This window comes from Rhinopithecus bieti, unplaced genomic scaffold, assembly GCF_001698545.2.
Source record: "Rhinopithecus bieti isolate Rb0 unplaced genomic scaffold, ASM169854v2 scaffold_32014, whole genome shotgun sequence".
In the NCBI taxonomy this organism is placed as follows: domain Eukaryota; kingdom Metazoa; phylum Chordata; class Mammalia; order Primates; family Cercopithecidae; genus Rhinopithecus; species Rhinopithecus bieti.
In genome coordinates, this window is record NW_016813639.1 from 550,142 (window position 1) to 564,638 (window position 14,497).

The 14,497-nt window shown below is 40.6% G+C and overlaps 1 protein-coding gene across 1 annotated transcript in view; it reads left to right on the forward strand.

Annotated features, from left to right (window-relative positions):
* The window catches only part of PRKCI (protein kinase C iota), a 90,982-nt gene that overhangs the window by 29,717 nt on the left and 46,768 nt on the right, over positions 1-14,497 (forward strand). Inside the window, exon 3 of the mRNA XM_017848792.1 lies at positions 10,840-10,929. Within this exon, the coding sequence (XP_017704281.1) occupies positions 10,840-10,929 (90 nt within the window). The remainder of the gene's footprint in view (positions 1-10,839; positions 10,930-14,497) is intronic.

Sequence of the window (14,497 nt, forward strand, 5' to 3'; positions counted from 1 at the left end):
CGAGACTCCGTCTCAAAAAAAAAAAAAAAAAAAAAAAAAAACACTCATTGGTATCATTTATGACAGAGAGAGAGAAAGAAAGAGAGAGAGCGCGCGCATGTATGTGTTTGTGTGTGTGTGTATCTTATTTAAAAAACAGTCTGGACTCAGTTTTCTCACCTGGAATATTAGAAATGAAGTGTTGGCTTGGCGTGGTGGCTCATGCCTGTAATCCCCGCACTTTTGGAGACCAAGGCGAGAGGATTGCTTGAGCCTAGGAGTTTTAAGACCAGCCTGGTCAACATAGGGAGACCCTGTTTCTACAAAAAATGAAAGGGAAAAAAAAGCCAGCCATGGTGTCATGAGCCTGTGGGGTTCAGCTCCCACCTTGGAAGGCTGAGATAGGATGATTGCTTGAGCCTGGGAGGTCAAGGCTACAGTGAACCAAGATCATGCCACTGCATTCCAACCTAGGCAACAGAGTGAGACTCTATCTCAGGAAAAAAAAAAAGGAAAAATAAATAAATAATGATACTGACTTTCATATTTGTGGCAAAATGAGAGAAATTTACGTAACTGAAAAAGGGAGTCCTTTTTTTAATGACTTACTTTATTTCTTTGAGAAAAAATAGAACAGACTTGTAAACTTTGCTCCTGCTATTTTGCAGGCAAACTTACTTTTGTAAAAATGCTAGACTCTGGCTGGATGTGGTGGCTCACGCCCATAATCCCAGCACTTTAGGAGGCTGAGGCAGGTGGATCACCTGAGTCAGGAGTTTGAGACCAGCCTTGCCTCTGTCTCTACTAAAAAATAATAAAAAAAAAAATTAGCTGGACGTGGTGGCGCACACCTGTAATCCCAGCTACTAGGGAGGCTGAGGCAGGAGAATCACTTGAACCTGGGAGCTGGACGTTGCAGTGAGCTGAGGTGGTGCTACCACACTCCAGCCTGGGTGACAGAGTGAGACCAAAAAAAAAAAAAAAAAAGCTAGACTCCACACTCTTTAAAAAAAAAAAAACTTTACTAAGATATAATTCACCAATGTAAAGTGTACAATTCATTGGTTTTTAGTATAATCACAGAACGGTGCAGCTGTTATCACCATCAATTATAGAACATTTTCATTACCAACCCCCCCTCCAAACAAAAAATCCTGTATCTATTAGCAGTCACTACTTGTTTCCCCCCTACCCCTTTCTCTGCAGGCCCCAGACCTAGGCAACCACTAATCTACGATCTGTTTCTATAGATAGACTGATTCTAGACGTTTCCTATACAGTGTCATTACTAATTCCTTTTATGGGTGGATAATATTCCACTGTATGGATATACACATTTTATTGATCTACTTATTGGCTATTGTGGGTAATGTTGCTATGAACATTTGGTTACAACTTTTTGTGTGAGTATGTTTTCATTTCATATGGTAACTGTTTAACCTTGCGAGGAACTGCCAGTTTTCCAGAGTGGGTGCACCATTTTTCCAATTTCTCTGCATACACTTATACTTATTATTTATCAGTGTACTGAGTTTTGATCAAAAATAGTGTATCTGTGTAATGTGGTTAAATCATGTTGACCTCACTCTTTTTCATCTAGGCTCTTAAAATATCAATACTAAGACATTTATAAAATGAGCATATGAAAACCAGTAACTTTCCTCCCTACAGATTGAAAATATTCAATCAGAAAGTATATTCAAAGAAAATATTTAATCCACAGTAACAACATAAAAACTGGTTTTTGAAAAAATCTAGTAATAAACCTTAGAGAAATTTGAAGAAACTACATAAAGAAACAAAAAACTAAATTGAGTGTCATAAAACGAAACTTGAATGAATGGTTTGGGAAAAAGCAACATTATACAAAGTGAATTCCCTACATATCAATCTGTAAAGAAAACATTTCTCCCAAATTTCCAACAGGATTTTAAGTCTGACAAAAATTTCATCAGGAAAAATAAATGCTCAAAATAAAAGGAAAATTTTGAAAAAGGAAGTTTGGAAAGAGAAGACTTTTCCTAATTTTGTATACAAGAATAGTAACAACTGAGAGGAAATATTTGCAACATTTACAACAAAGGATTGCTATCTCTATTGTACAATAAATGTCAAGAAGAAATAGATGAAAAATCTACATAGTGAGGTATAAATAGCCAATTCATAAATAACAGGTTCCAAAATCACTAATAATTAAAGAAGTTTTAAAATATTAAAGTGAGACATCACTTTTCACCTATTGGATTGGAAAATACAGAATATAGTAATTATCTGTAAGAAATTAGGTGTGATGACTCACACCTGTGATCCCAGCACTTTCAGAGGCCAAAGCCAGTGGATCAGTTGAGGTCAGGAGTTCAAGACCAGCCTGGCCAGCATGGTGAAACCCTGTCTCTACTAAAAATACAAAAATTAACTGGGCATGATGGTGGGCCGCCTGTAGTTCCAGCTACTCAGGAGGCTGAGCAGGAGAATTGCTTGAACCAGGGAGTGGAGGTTGCAGTGAGCTGAGATCATGCCACTGTACTCCAGCCTGGGCAACAGAGTGAGACTATCTCAAAAAAAAAAAAAAAAAGAAAGAAATTAGGAAAGGTACACTGTTGGTCGAATGAATGTATGTGTAATAACTCTTTTGGGGGATAGTTGGAAATACGTGGCCAAATTTTAAATGGGCAGACTTTTTTTGTTAATTTTTTACTTTAAGTTTAATGGATACATAGTAGGTGTATATGTTTATGGGGTACATGAGCTATTTCGATGCAGGCATACAGTGCATAATCATGTTGGGTAAATGGGATATACATCACCTCAAGCGTTTATCATTTCTTTGTGTTACAAACATCCCAATTACACTCTTAGTTATTTTTAAATATACAATAAATTTTGTTGACTGTAGTTACCCTGTTGTGCTGTCAAGTACTAGATCTTTTTTTTCTTTTTTACTTTTTCTAACCTTTTTTTTTTTTTCTGAGACAGTGTCTCACTCTGTTGCCCAGACTGGAGTACAGTAGCATGATCACAGCTCACTGCAGCCTTGACCTCCCATGCTCAAGCAGTCCTCCTGCCTCAGCCTACTGGGACTACAGGCTTGAGCCACTATTCCTGGCCATTTAAAAAAATTTTTTGTAGAGACGGAGGTCTCACTATGTTGCCCTGTCTGGTCTTGAACCAAATACTAGATCTTACTCATTCTGTGTGACTATAGTTTTGTACCCACTCTCCACCACTATCATTCCCAGCTTCTGGCAACTATCATTCTACTCTCTGTCTCCATGAGTTCAATTTTTTTTTTTTTCTTGAGACAGAATCGCACTCTGTTGCCCAGGCTGGAGTGCAGTGGCACAATCTCGGCTCACTGCAAGCTTCATCTCCCGGGTCCACGCCATTCTCCTGCCTCAGCCTCCCGAGTAGCTGGGACCACAGGTGCCCACCACGACACCCAGCTAATTTTTTTAATTTTTTAGTAGAGACAGAGTTTCACTGTGTTAGCCAGGACGGTCTCGATCTCCTGACCTCGTGGTCCACCCGCCTCAGCCTCCAAAAGTGCTGGGATTAACAGGCGTGAGCCGCTGAGCCCGGCTGAGTTCAATTGTTTTAATTATTAGTTTCCACAAATGAATGAGAGCATGTAAGGTTTGTCTTTCTGTATCTGGCTTATTTCACTTGACACAGTGTCTTCCAGTTCCATCCATGTTGTTGCAAGTGACAGGATCTCATTCTTTTTTGTGGCTGAATAGTACTCCCATTGTATTGCTAGACACTTAAGTTGCTTCCAAATCGTGGCTATTGTGAATAGTGCTGCAATAAACATGGGAGTATACATATCTCTTCAATATACTGATTTCTTTTGGGTGTATATCTAGCAGTGGGATTTCTGGATCATATGGTAGTTCTATTTTTAGTTTTCTGAGAAATCTCTGTACTGTTCTCCATAGTGACTGTACTAAAGTACATTCCCACCAACAGCATGTGAGGTTTCCCTTTTCTGCACATCCTTTCCAGCATTTGTTATCGCCTCTCTTTTGGATAAAAGCCATTTTAACTGGAATGAGATGATATCTTGATGTAGTTTTGATTTGCAGTTCCCTGATGATCAATGATGTTGAAGACCCTTTCATATATCTGTTGCCATTTGTATGTCTCCTTTTAAAACATGTCTATTCAGGAGCCGGGCACGGTGGCTCACACCTGTAATCCCAGCACTTTGGGAGGCTGAGGCAGGCAGATCTCGAGGTCAGGAGATCAAGACCATCCTGGCTAACACGGTGAAATCCCCTCTCTACTAAAAAATTAAAAAAATTAGCCAGGCATGGTGGCGGGTGCCGGTAGTCCCAGCTACTCGGGAGGCTGAGGCAGGAGAATGGCATGAACCTGGGAGGCGGAGCTTGCAGTGAGCCAAGATTGTGCCACTGCACTCCAGCCTGGGCGACAGAGCAAGATTCCATCTTAAAAAAAAAAAAAAAAAGTCTATTCAGGGTTAGGAGTGGTGGCTCACGCCTGTAATCCCACCACTTTGGGAGGCCGAGGCGGGCAGATCACTTGAGGTCAGGAGTTCAAGACCAGCCAGGCCAACATAGTGAAACCCTGTCTCTACCAAAAATACAAAAATTAGCTGGGCGTGGTGGCACGTGCCTGCAATCCCAGCTACTTGGGAGGCCGATGCAGGAGAACCACTTTAACCCAGGAGGTGGAGGTTGCAGTGAGCCAAGATTACGCCACTGCACTCCAGCCTGGGTGACAGAACAAGATCCGTTTCAAAAAAAAGTCTATTCAGACTTTTGCCCATTATTTAATCAGATTATTAGATTTGTTTTCCCATTGAGTTGTTTGAACTCCTTGTATATTCTGGTTATTAATCCTTTGTCAGATGCATAGCGTGCAAATATTTTCTTCTATTCTGTGGGCTGTTTCTTCACTTTTTTGATTGCTTTGTTTTGTAGAAACCTAAGTTGATGTGATCTCACTTAACTATTTTTGCTTTGATTACCTGTGATTGTGGGGTGTTACTCAAGAATTACTTGCCTGGACCAATGTCATGGAGAGTTTCCACAGTTTTTTCTTTTAGTAGTTACATAGTTTGAGGTTTTAGATTTAAGTCTTTAATTCATTTTGATTTGATTTTTGTATATGGTGAGAGATAGGGGTCTAGTTTCATTCTTCTGCATGTGGATATCCAGTTTTCCCAGCAGTATTTATTGACAGTCTTATTTATTGAAGACTGTCTTTTCCCCAGTTTATGTTTTTGGCAGCTTTGTAAAAAATGAGTTCACTCTAGATGTATGAATTTATTTCTGGGTTCTCTCTTCTATTCCATCAGTTTATGTGTCTGTTTTTATGCCAGCACCATCCTGCTTTGTTTACTACAGTTCCGTAGTACAATTTAAAGGCACAGAATGCGATTCCTCCAGTTTTGTTATTTTTGTTCAGGCTAGCTTTGGCCATTCTGGGTCTTTTGTGGTTCCATATAAATTTACAATGATTTTTTTTCTATTTCTCTGAAGAATGTTATTGGTATTTTGATAGGAATTACACTGAATCTGTAGATTGCTTTCAATCTACAGATGTCCAAATGTAGTATGGACATTTTAACAGTATTGATTCTTCCAATCCATGAACATGGAATATCTTTCCTTTTTTTTTTTTTAATGTGTGTGTCTTCAGTTTCTTGCATCAGTATTTTATGATTTTCATTGTAAAGAAAGGATCTTTCACTTTTTTTTTTTTGAGACAGAGTTTCGCTCTTGTTGCCCAAGTTGGAGTGCAATGGCACGATCTCAGCTCACCGCAACCTCCGCCTCCTGGGTTCAACTGGTTCTCCTGCCTCAGTTTCCTGACTGAGGATTACAGGGATGAACCACCACGCCTGGCTAATTTTGTATTTTTAGTAGAGATGGGATTTCTCCATGTTAGTCAGGCTGGTCTCGAACTCCTGACCTCAGGTGATCCGCCTGCTTCGGCCTCCCAAAGTGCAGGGATTACAAGCATGAGCCACTGCGCCAGGCTGAGATCTTTCACTTCTTTTTTGATATTTATTAGTGGGTATTTTATTTTATTTGCAGTTACTGTTAATGGAATTACTTTTTTGATTACTTTTTCAGATTATTTGCTGTGGCATATAGAAATGCTATGGATTTTTGTATGGTGATTTCATATTCAACTTTACTGAATTAGTTTATCTAACAGTTTTTTTTGTGGAGTCTTTAGGTTTTTGCAAATATATAAGATTATATCATCTACAAACAAGGATAATTTGACTTCTTCCTTTCTAATTTGGAGACCCTTTACTTCTTTCTCTTGTCTCATTATGTTGAATAATCGTGGTGAAAATGGGCAGCCTTGTCTTGTTCCAAATCTTAAAGAAAGACTTTCAGTTTTCTTCCATTCAGTATGATACTAGGTGTGGGTCTGTCTTATATGGCTTTTATTGTGTTGAGCTATGTTCCTTCCATCCCCAGGTTTTTTAGGGTTTTTGTCATGAAGGGATGCTGAATTTTACCAAATGGCTTTTTTTTTTTTTTTAGCATCAATTGAAATGATCATATGGTTTTTGTCCTTTATTCTGTTGTATCACATTGTATCAATGTGATGTATCACATTGATTAATTTGCATGTGTTGTTGAACCATCCTTGTATCCCTGGAACAAAGTCCAATTGGTCATGATGAGTGATCTTTTTAATGTGTTGTTGAATTCAGTTTGCTAGTGTTTTGTTGAGGATTTTTGCATCAATGTTCATCAGAGATGTTGACCTGTAGTTTTCTTTTCTTTTCTTTCTTTTTTTTTTGACGTATCTGTCTGGTTTTAGTAATACTGATGGATATTACTGGATCTTAGAATGAGTTTGAAACTGTTCCCTCCTCCTCCATATTTTGGAATAGTTTGAGTAAGACTGGTATTAGTTTTTCTTTAAATGGCACTGAAGCCTTTGAGTCTTGGGCTTTTCTTTGCTGAGAGACTTTTTATTATGGCTTCGATCTCACTACTTGTTAGCAGTCTAGTCAGGTTTTGGATTTCTTCATGGTTCAGACTTGATAGGTTGTATGTGTCTAGGAGGTTATCCATTTCTTCTAGGCTTTCTGATTTGTTGGCATATAGTTGCTCACCATGACCTCTAATGATCCTTTGAATTTCTGCAGTATCAGTTGTATTGTCTCCTTTTTCATCTGTGATTTTATTTCTTTGGGTCTTGTCTCTCTTATTTTTAGTTTGGTTAAAGATTTGTTGATATTGTTTATGTTTTCAAAAAATCAGGGTTATGTTTTGTTGATCTTTTGTGTGTTTTGTTTCAATTTCATTCATTTGTGTTCTGATCTTTATTATTTCTTTTCTTCTAATTTTGTGTTTGGTTTGTTCTCGCTTTTCTTGTTCTTTAAGATGCATTGTTAGTTTGTTCATTTAGAGCCTTTCTCATTTTTTAGATGTAGGCACTTATGACTTGCTATAAACTCAACTCTTAGTACTGCTTTCGCTGTATCCCATTGGTTTTGGTAGTATGTTGTGTTTCTATTTTCATTTTTTTAAGAAATTTTTCAATTTTCTTCTTGATTTTGTATTGACCCACTGGTTAATAAGGAGCATATTGTTAACTGTCATGTGTTTTTGTAGTTCCCAAAGTCCATTTTGTTACTGATTTCTAGTTTTGTTCCATTGTGGTCAAAGAAGATACTTACTAGTTTTTGTAGGTTAATAACAATATTTGGATTATACTAAGGAATTTTTATCTAGAGTTATAGAGATTTTGTCAAAATGCTGCCATGGTAGAGAATAAGTGGGTGGGTATATAGGGAAAAACAACATTTTGAAATATGTTTCAAATTTTCCAGAATAAACAGTTAAAAAGAACAGTTGGTGAACCTAGAGACAGGATTTCTATAATACTCAGTGGGCAACTTTGTCAGGGGCTGCAAGAGAGATCACCTAGAATAAGGACTGAAAAGGTCCTAGATTTCAGCAGCTGGTTTCATGACCTTTGCAACCACAGTTTTGGTGCAGTGTTTGGGCTAAAACCTGGCAGCAGCATTTTGAGAAATGTGTGTAAGATAAGAACATGGAGAAAGGATATGATCACTATGTGAAAAAAAGTTGTTTCATTGTAAAAGATTACAAACTTATGATTTTTAAAATATTAAAGAGAAGTATGTAGTGAAAAAAACAAAGACCCTGCCCCTTTTCCTTTCTCGTCTTCTCACCTGTTTCCTCCAGTTTTAGTGTCTAGTTTTACTCTTGAGATTTGTGGCTACTGAATGAATGGAGTGTCAATCTGAATGGGAAAGAGATTTTTTTTCCCCCCTGAGACGAAGTCTCGCTCTTGTTGCCCAGGCTGGAGTGCAATGGTGTGATCTCGGTTCACTGCAACCTCCACCTCCCAGGTTCAAGTGATTCTCCTGCCTCAGCCTCCCGAGTAGCAGGGACAACAGGCATGTGCCACCACACCCGGCTAGTATTTTTAGTAGAGACGGGGTTTCACCATGTTGGCCAGGCTGGTCTCGAACTCCTCAGGTGATCCACCTACCTTGGCCTCCCAAGTGCTGGGATTACAGGTGTGAGCCACTGCGCCTGACCTGAAAGAGGTTTTTTTTTTTTTTTTGAGACGGAGTCTCGCTCTGTCGCCCAGGCTGGAGTGCAGTGGCCGGATCTCAGCTCACTGCAAGCTCCGCCTCCCGGGTTTACGCCATTCTCCTGCTTCAACCTCCCAAGTAGCTGGGACTACAGGCGCCTGCCAACACGCCCGGCTAGTTTATTTGTATTTTTTAGTACAGACGGGGTTTCACCGTGTTAGCCAGGATGCTCTCGATCTCCTGACCTCGTGATCTGCCCATCTCGTCCTCCCAAAGTGCTGGGATTACAGGCTTGAGCCACTGCGCCCGGCCGAAAGAGATTTGGTTTTTGAGAGGGAGACTCAGAAACTCCTTTGCCTGATAAGAGCTAGGAAATAGAAAGAAAAAATGGAAATGGAGCTGACGAGTTCAGAAGATAAAAGGAAGTAGGGATGCAGTGGTCAAGTGGGAGGAAAAAAAGGGAGAGGCACTCTTCTTTGAGAAGCCAGCAAAAACGACTTCATTTTTCTTTCTCAATTAGCAGACTGAGCTGTATGCTGGTGATTGAGGTTTGGATAGGGTTGGTGGCATCTAGTGTGTAGTAACTACAGGAATTAGCAAATCAATGGCAGAGAAAAGGACTCACTCTCACTCGCTCAGGTTCAAACTAGGCTCTAAATGACTTCTTCTTCTTTTTGTTTTTGAGAGTCTTGCCTTGTTGCCCAGGCTGGAGTGCAGTAGCACAATCTTGACTCACTACACCCTCTGCCTCCTGGGTTCAATTGATTCTTCTGCCTCAGCCTCCTGAGTAGCTGGGACTATAGGCACACACCACTGTGCCTGGCTAATTTTTGTATTTTTAGTAGAGACGGTGTTTCACCGTGTTGCCTTGGCTGGTCTCGAACTCCTGACCTTAAGTGACCCGCCTGCCTTGGCCTCCCAAACTATTGGGATTACAGGCCACCACACCTGGCCTGAATGACTTTTTCATTAAGGAATGCCATAGTCCAGGCAGATGTGCCACCTCATTGATTGCCAGGGGTGACTCAGTTGTCTGGCTAGTTGGGTAAGAGAGTTGTTTCTTCCGTCCCTTCTCTGTGTGTCTGTCACTAAAACTGTTCATTTACATTTCATAGCAGCTCAAGTGTGACTGTTCTTCCATAGTTTTGTAGCTTTTCATTTCTGTGACTCCTTTGAGGAGGCTCTGTCATGTGAAGGGAAAAATTTGATAAAATGATTACATGGAGACTTCTAACTAATCATATTGTGGCAATGGAACTACTTTCACTTCCTCTTTTAAAGAAACAAGTAACAGAAAGCCTGCTCTTAGCCATACCCATTAGACACATAGCAGTGACAATTTAAACTGTGGTCAGTAGCCAGTCGTGGTGCTGCACGTCTTTGGTCCCAGCTATTCGTGTGGCTGAGGCAGGAGAATTGCTTGAACCCAGGCGGAGGTTGCAGTGAGCCAAGATCACATCATTGCACTCCAGAATGGGCAACAAGAGCCAAATTCCATCTCAAAAAAAAAAAAAAAAATGTGGTCAGGAATAGATTCTGTTTGCTGTATTTGGGATATATACAATGTTAAGAACAAAATGGCCAGGTGTGGTGGCTCATGCCCATAATCCCAGCACTTTGGGAGGCCCAAGCGGGAAGATTGCTTGAGCCCAGGAGGTCAAGGCTGTAGTGAGCCGTGATCCTGTCACTGCATTCAGCCTTGAGTGACAGAGTGAGACCCTGTCTCACCAAAAAAACCCCAAAGAACAACATTTTATATCTATATAAATTAGTGTCTGTGAACCTCATGTAGTATTTTTGTACAAATAGAAATGGAAGTTATGTTACCTACCTCAGAAAATTGAATTGTCTAAATAAATATCTAAATATTTGTCCTTAAGCCAGGCATGGTGCTTCACGCCTATAATCCCAGCACCAAGGCAGGCGGATCACCTCAGGTCAGGAGTTCGAGACCAGCCTGGACAACATGGTGAAACCCCGTCTCTACTAATATAAAAATTAGCTGGGTATGGTGGTACACGCCTGTAATCCCAGCTGCTCGGGAAGCTGAGGCAGGAGAATCGCTTGAACTCGGGAGGCAGAGGTTGCAGTGAGCCAGGATCACGCCACTGTACTCCAGCCTGGGCAACAAGAGCAAAACTCCATCTCCAAATAATAATAATAATAAGTAAATAAATATTTGTCCTTGTCACATATTTATGTTTATGAGATTTTTTCTCAAAATTTACATTATGAAATTTGTTTAGTAATCATCACATTTAGGGGTTTTAAAGTGACCATTACTTTACTTTTGTATTTTTTAGGAGACCCGTGTACCGTATCATCTCAGTTGGAGTTAGAAGAAGCCTTTAGACTTTATGAGCTAAACAAGGATTCTGAACTCTTGATTCATGGTAAGAGAGTAGTCATTTCATACTCGTCCAGAGTGATAATTTCTTTGACCATTTTGAAACATAATCTTAATGTCATTTTCTCAATCTCTGTGACTCATGCCTAAGTAATTGTCCTTATTTAGTAGTTTCTCACATGCTATAGAAGGTAAAATTAATCTGCTTCTTACAGTCTGGGGAATTTTGTGATCTCTGTATGTCTCGTTGGATATTAAAATGTGATTTCTTAGTGTATCATAGCAAGTTTATGATTAAGTTAAAAATTGAGAGCCTGGGGAATCTAAGTCACCTACTTGAAATATTATAATGTATACAAATAGTGACCTCCAAAGGTAAGGTATCTTAAATATCCTTTCTTTTGCTTAAAGGTTAATAGTGAAACTATTTACATGATTTCTATATTTATTTTTGGAACAGAGTCTCACTCTGTCACCCAGGCTGGAGTGCAGTGGCATGATCTCACACCACTGCAACCTCTGCCTCCCGGGTTCAAGCGCGCCTCAGCCTCCCAAGTAGCTGGGATTACAGGCGTGCACCACCATGGCTGGCTAATTTTTGTATTTGTAGTAGAGATAGGGTTTGGCCGGGTTGGTCTCGAACTCCTTGCCTCAAGAGATCCGCCTGCCTTGGTCTCCCAAAGCACTGAGATTACAGGCATGAGCCACTGCACCCAGCCCATTTACATGATGCTTTAGAGGCATTAGTATGTTTAAACCTCAGCAACCTTGCCGGGCGCGGTGGCTCACGCCTGTAATCCCAGCACTTTGGGAGGCCAAGGCGGGTGGATCACGAGGTCAGGAGATCGAGACCATCCTGGCGAACATGGTGAAACCCTGTCTCTACTAAAAATACAAAAAAATTAGCTGGACGTGGTGGCGGGTGCCTGTAGTCCCAGCTTCTAGAGAAGCTGAAGCAGGAGAATGGCGTGAACCTGGGAGGCAGCGGAACTTGCAGTGAGCGGAGATCGCGCCACTGCACTCCAGCCTGGGCGACAGAGCGAGACTACGTCTCAAAAAAAAAAAAAAAAAAAAAAAAAAAGACCTCAGCAACCTTGAGATGTAGGAAGTGGCATAAAAAGAAGTAACCTAAACTCAGTTATCATGTATGTAACTGGCACATTGTAGACCTGGATTGTGAATCTAGGAATTCTGATTCCAAATTTGTGTTTATTTCATTCAACTATGCTAACCCTCAAACTTTTTTTGTCATGTAAAACTTTTTTTTTTTTTTTTTTTGAGGCAGTTTCTCTCGCTCTGTTGCCCAGGCTGGATTGCTTTGGTGCAGTCATAGCTCACTGCAGCCTTGACTTCCCAGGTTCAAGCGATCCTCCCACCTCAGCCTCCTGAGTAACTGGGACCACAGGCACTGCTGCACCGCTATGACTGGCTAATCTTTTTTTTGTGTGTGGAGATCGGATATCACTACGATGCCCAGGCTGGTCTCAAACTCCTGGGCTTAAGGAGTCCTACCACCTGGGCCTCCCAAAGTGCTGGGATTAGAGGTGTGAACCACTGTGCCCACCCAAGAACCTCTTAATATACTGCATTTAATTGCAATGTATTGGCAGTATTTCATTGAACATTTTTGAGAGCTGTGAGACCAGACTTAGGAAACTTTTACAAAAGTAAAACAAATGTAAATCTTTCCTTAAGTATAATGAATCATTTCAGTGCCTTGTTACTATTTCTTTGTATTTTCCTTTACAGTGTGTTTTTTAAAAAAAACAGTGGTTTGATTTTATCTTTTTTTTTTTTTTTGAGACAGTTTCACTCTGTTGCCTAGGCTAGAGGGCAGCGGCACAATCTCAACTCACTGCAACCTCGGCCTCTTGTGTTCAAGTGATTCTCATGTCTCAACCTCCAAAGTACCTGGGATTACAGGCGCCTACCACCATGCCCAGCTAATTTTTGTGTTTTTAGTAGAGATGAGGTTTTACCATGTTGGCCAGGCTAGTCTCAAACTCCTGACCTCAGGTGATCTGCCTGCCTTGCCCTCCCAAAGTTTTGGGATTACAGGCGTCAGCCAGCACACCTGGCCTGATTTTTTCTACCTCCAGAATTTGACATAGTGACTCACAAGGGATCCATAATGTACTTTGTTGAGATTCTTTTTTTTTTTTTTTTTGAGACGGAGTCTTTGCTCTGTTGCCAGGCTGCGAGTGCAGTGGCTTGATCTCAGCCACTGCAGCTCCGCCTCCAGGTTCCCCCTTTCTCCTGCCTCAGCCTCCGGAGCTAGCTGGGACCACAGGCCCCACCACCTGCCAGCTAGTTTTTTTTTTTTTTTTGCTTAGTTAGAGACGGGTTTTCACCCATCGCGTCTCGATCTCTGACCTGTTGATCCGCTGTCTCGCCTCCCAAAGTGCTGGGATTTTACAGGCTTGACCACCCGCCGGACGGTTCAATGGACTTTAAGAATCTATTTGTTTGCTATCTCTTTCCAGAATAAAATACAAGAATGCCATAAAAGAAGCTGATGATGAATGGTATTAAACAGTCAGTTTTAAGTCTTATTGCCTTTTAATACTACATCACAGATGCTTTCAGAAGCTAGCTTATGTTTCAGCTTTTAAAAATATGCATTAGGAACTGTGCTTCCTGTAGTCTGTGCTGTTTATTTTTATTTATTTATTTATTTTTTGAGACGGAGTCTCGCTCTGTAGCCCAGGCTGGAGTGCAGTGGCCAGATCCCAGCTCACTGCAAGCTCCGCCTCCCAGGTTTACGCCATTCTCCTGCCTCAGCCTCCCGAGTAGCTGGGACTACAGGCGCCCGCCACTTCACCCGGCTAGTTTTTTGTATTTTTTTAGTAGAGACGGGGTTTCACCGTGTTAGCCAGGATGGTCTCGATCTCCTGACCTTGTGATCCGCCCGTCTCGGCCTCCCAAAGTGCTGGGATTACAGGCTTGAGCCACCGCGCCCGGGCCTGTCTGTGCTCTTTATTAAGCTGTGTCCTTTAGTACATCACAGACCAGCAATAGCTGACTAGATATTCATAAATACATTGTTGCTTTATATTCTACCTTGTTATAAAAATGGTTTGAATCAGTATATAAATTTATAGTTTCTAATGTAAATTTACATTTTTGATTTTGGTACTGTTTCTGGTGTTAATTTATTCCTAATTAGTATACATCTTTTAAAAACTAATATTTTATGTTTCATATTTGTATACATTTTGTAATTTAATTTTCATCCTTCATTGTGACAAACTTGTCCTGCTATACCAAGGATTTAACGAAATGCTAGTTAATGATTTATTTAAGGATAAGAAAATAATGATGTAACAGGGACTGGAATTAGTAATTTGAGCTTCTGATGCTTTGGTTTTTTGTTTTGTTTTGTTTTGTTTTTTGTTTCTGAGATGGTGTGTCACTCTGTCGCCTGGGCTGGAATGCAGTGGCATGATTGCAGTGCACTGCAACCTTCGCCTCCCGGGTTCAAGCGATTCCTGGGCCTCAGCCTCCCAAGTAGCTGGTATTATAGGCATGCCACCATGCCAGGCTAATAGGCTAATTTTTTTTTTGTATTTTTTGGTAGAGACAGAGTTTTATCATGTTGGCCAGGCTGGCATCTC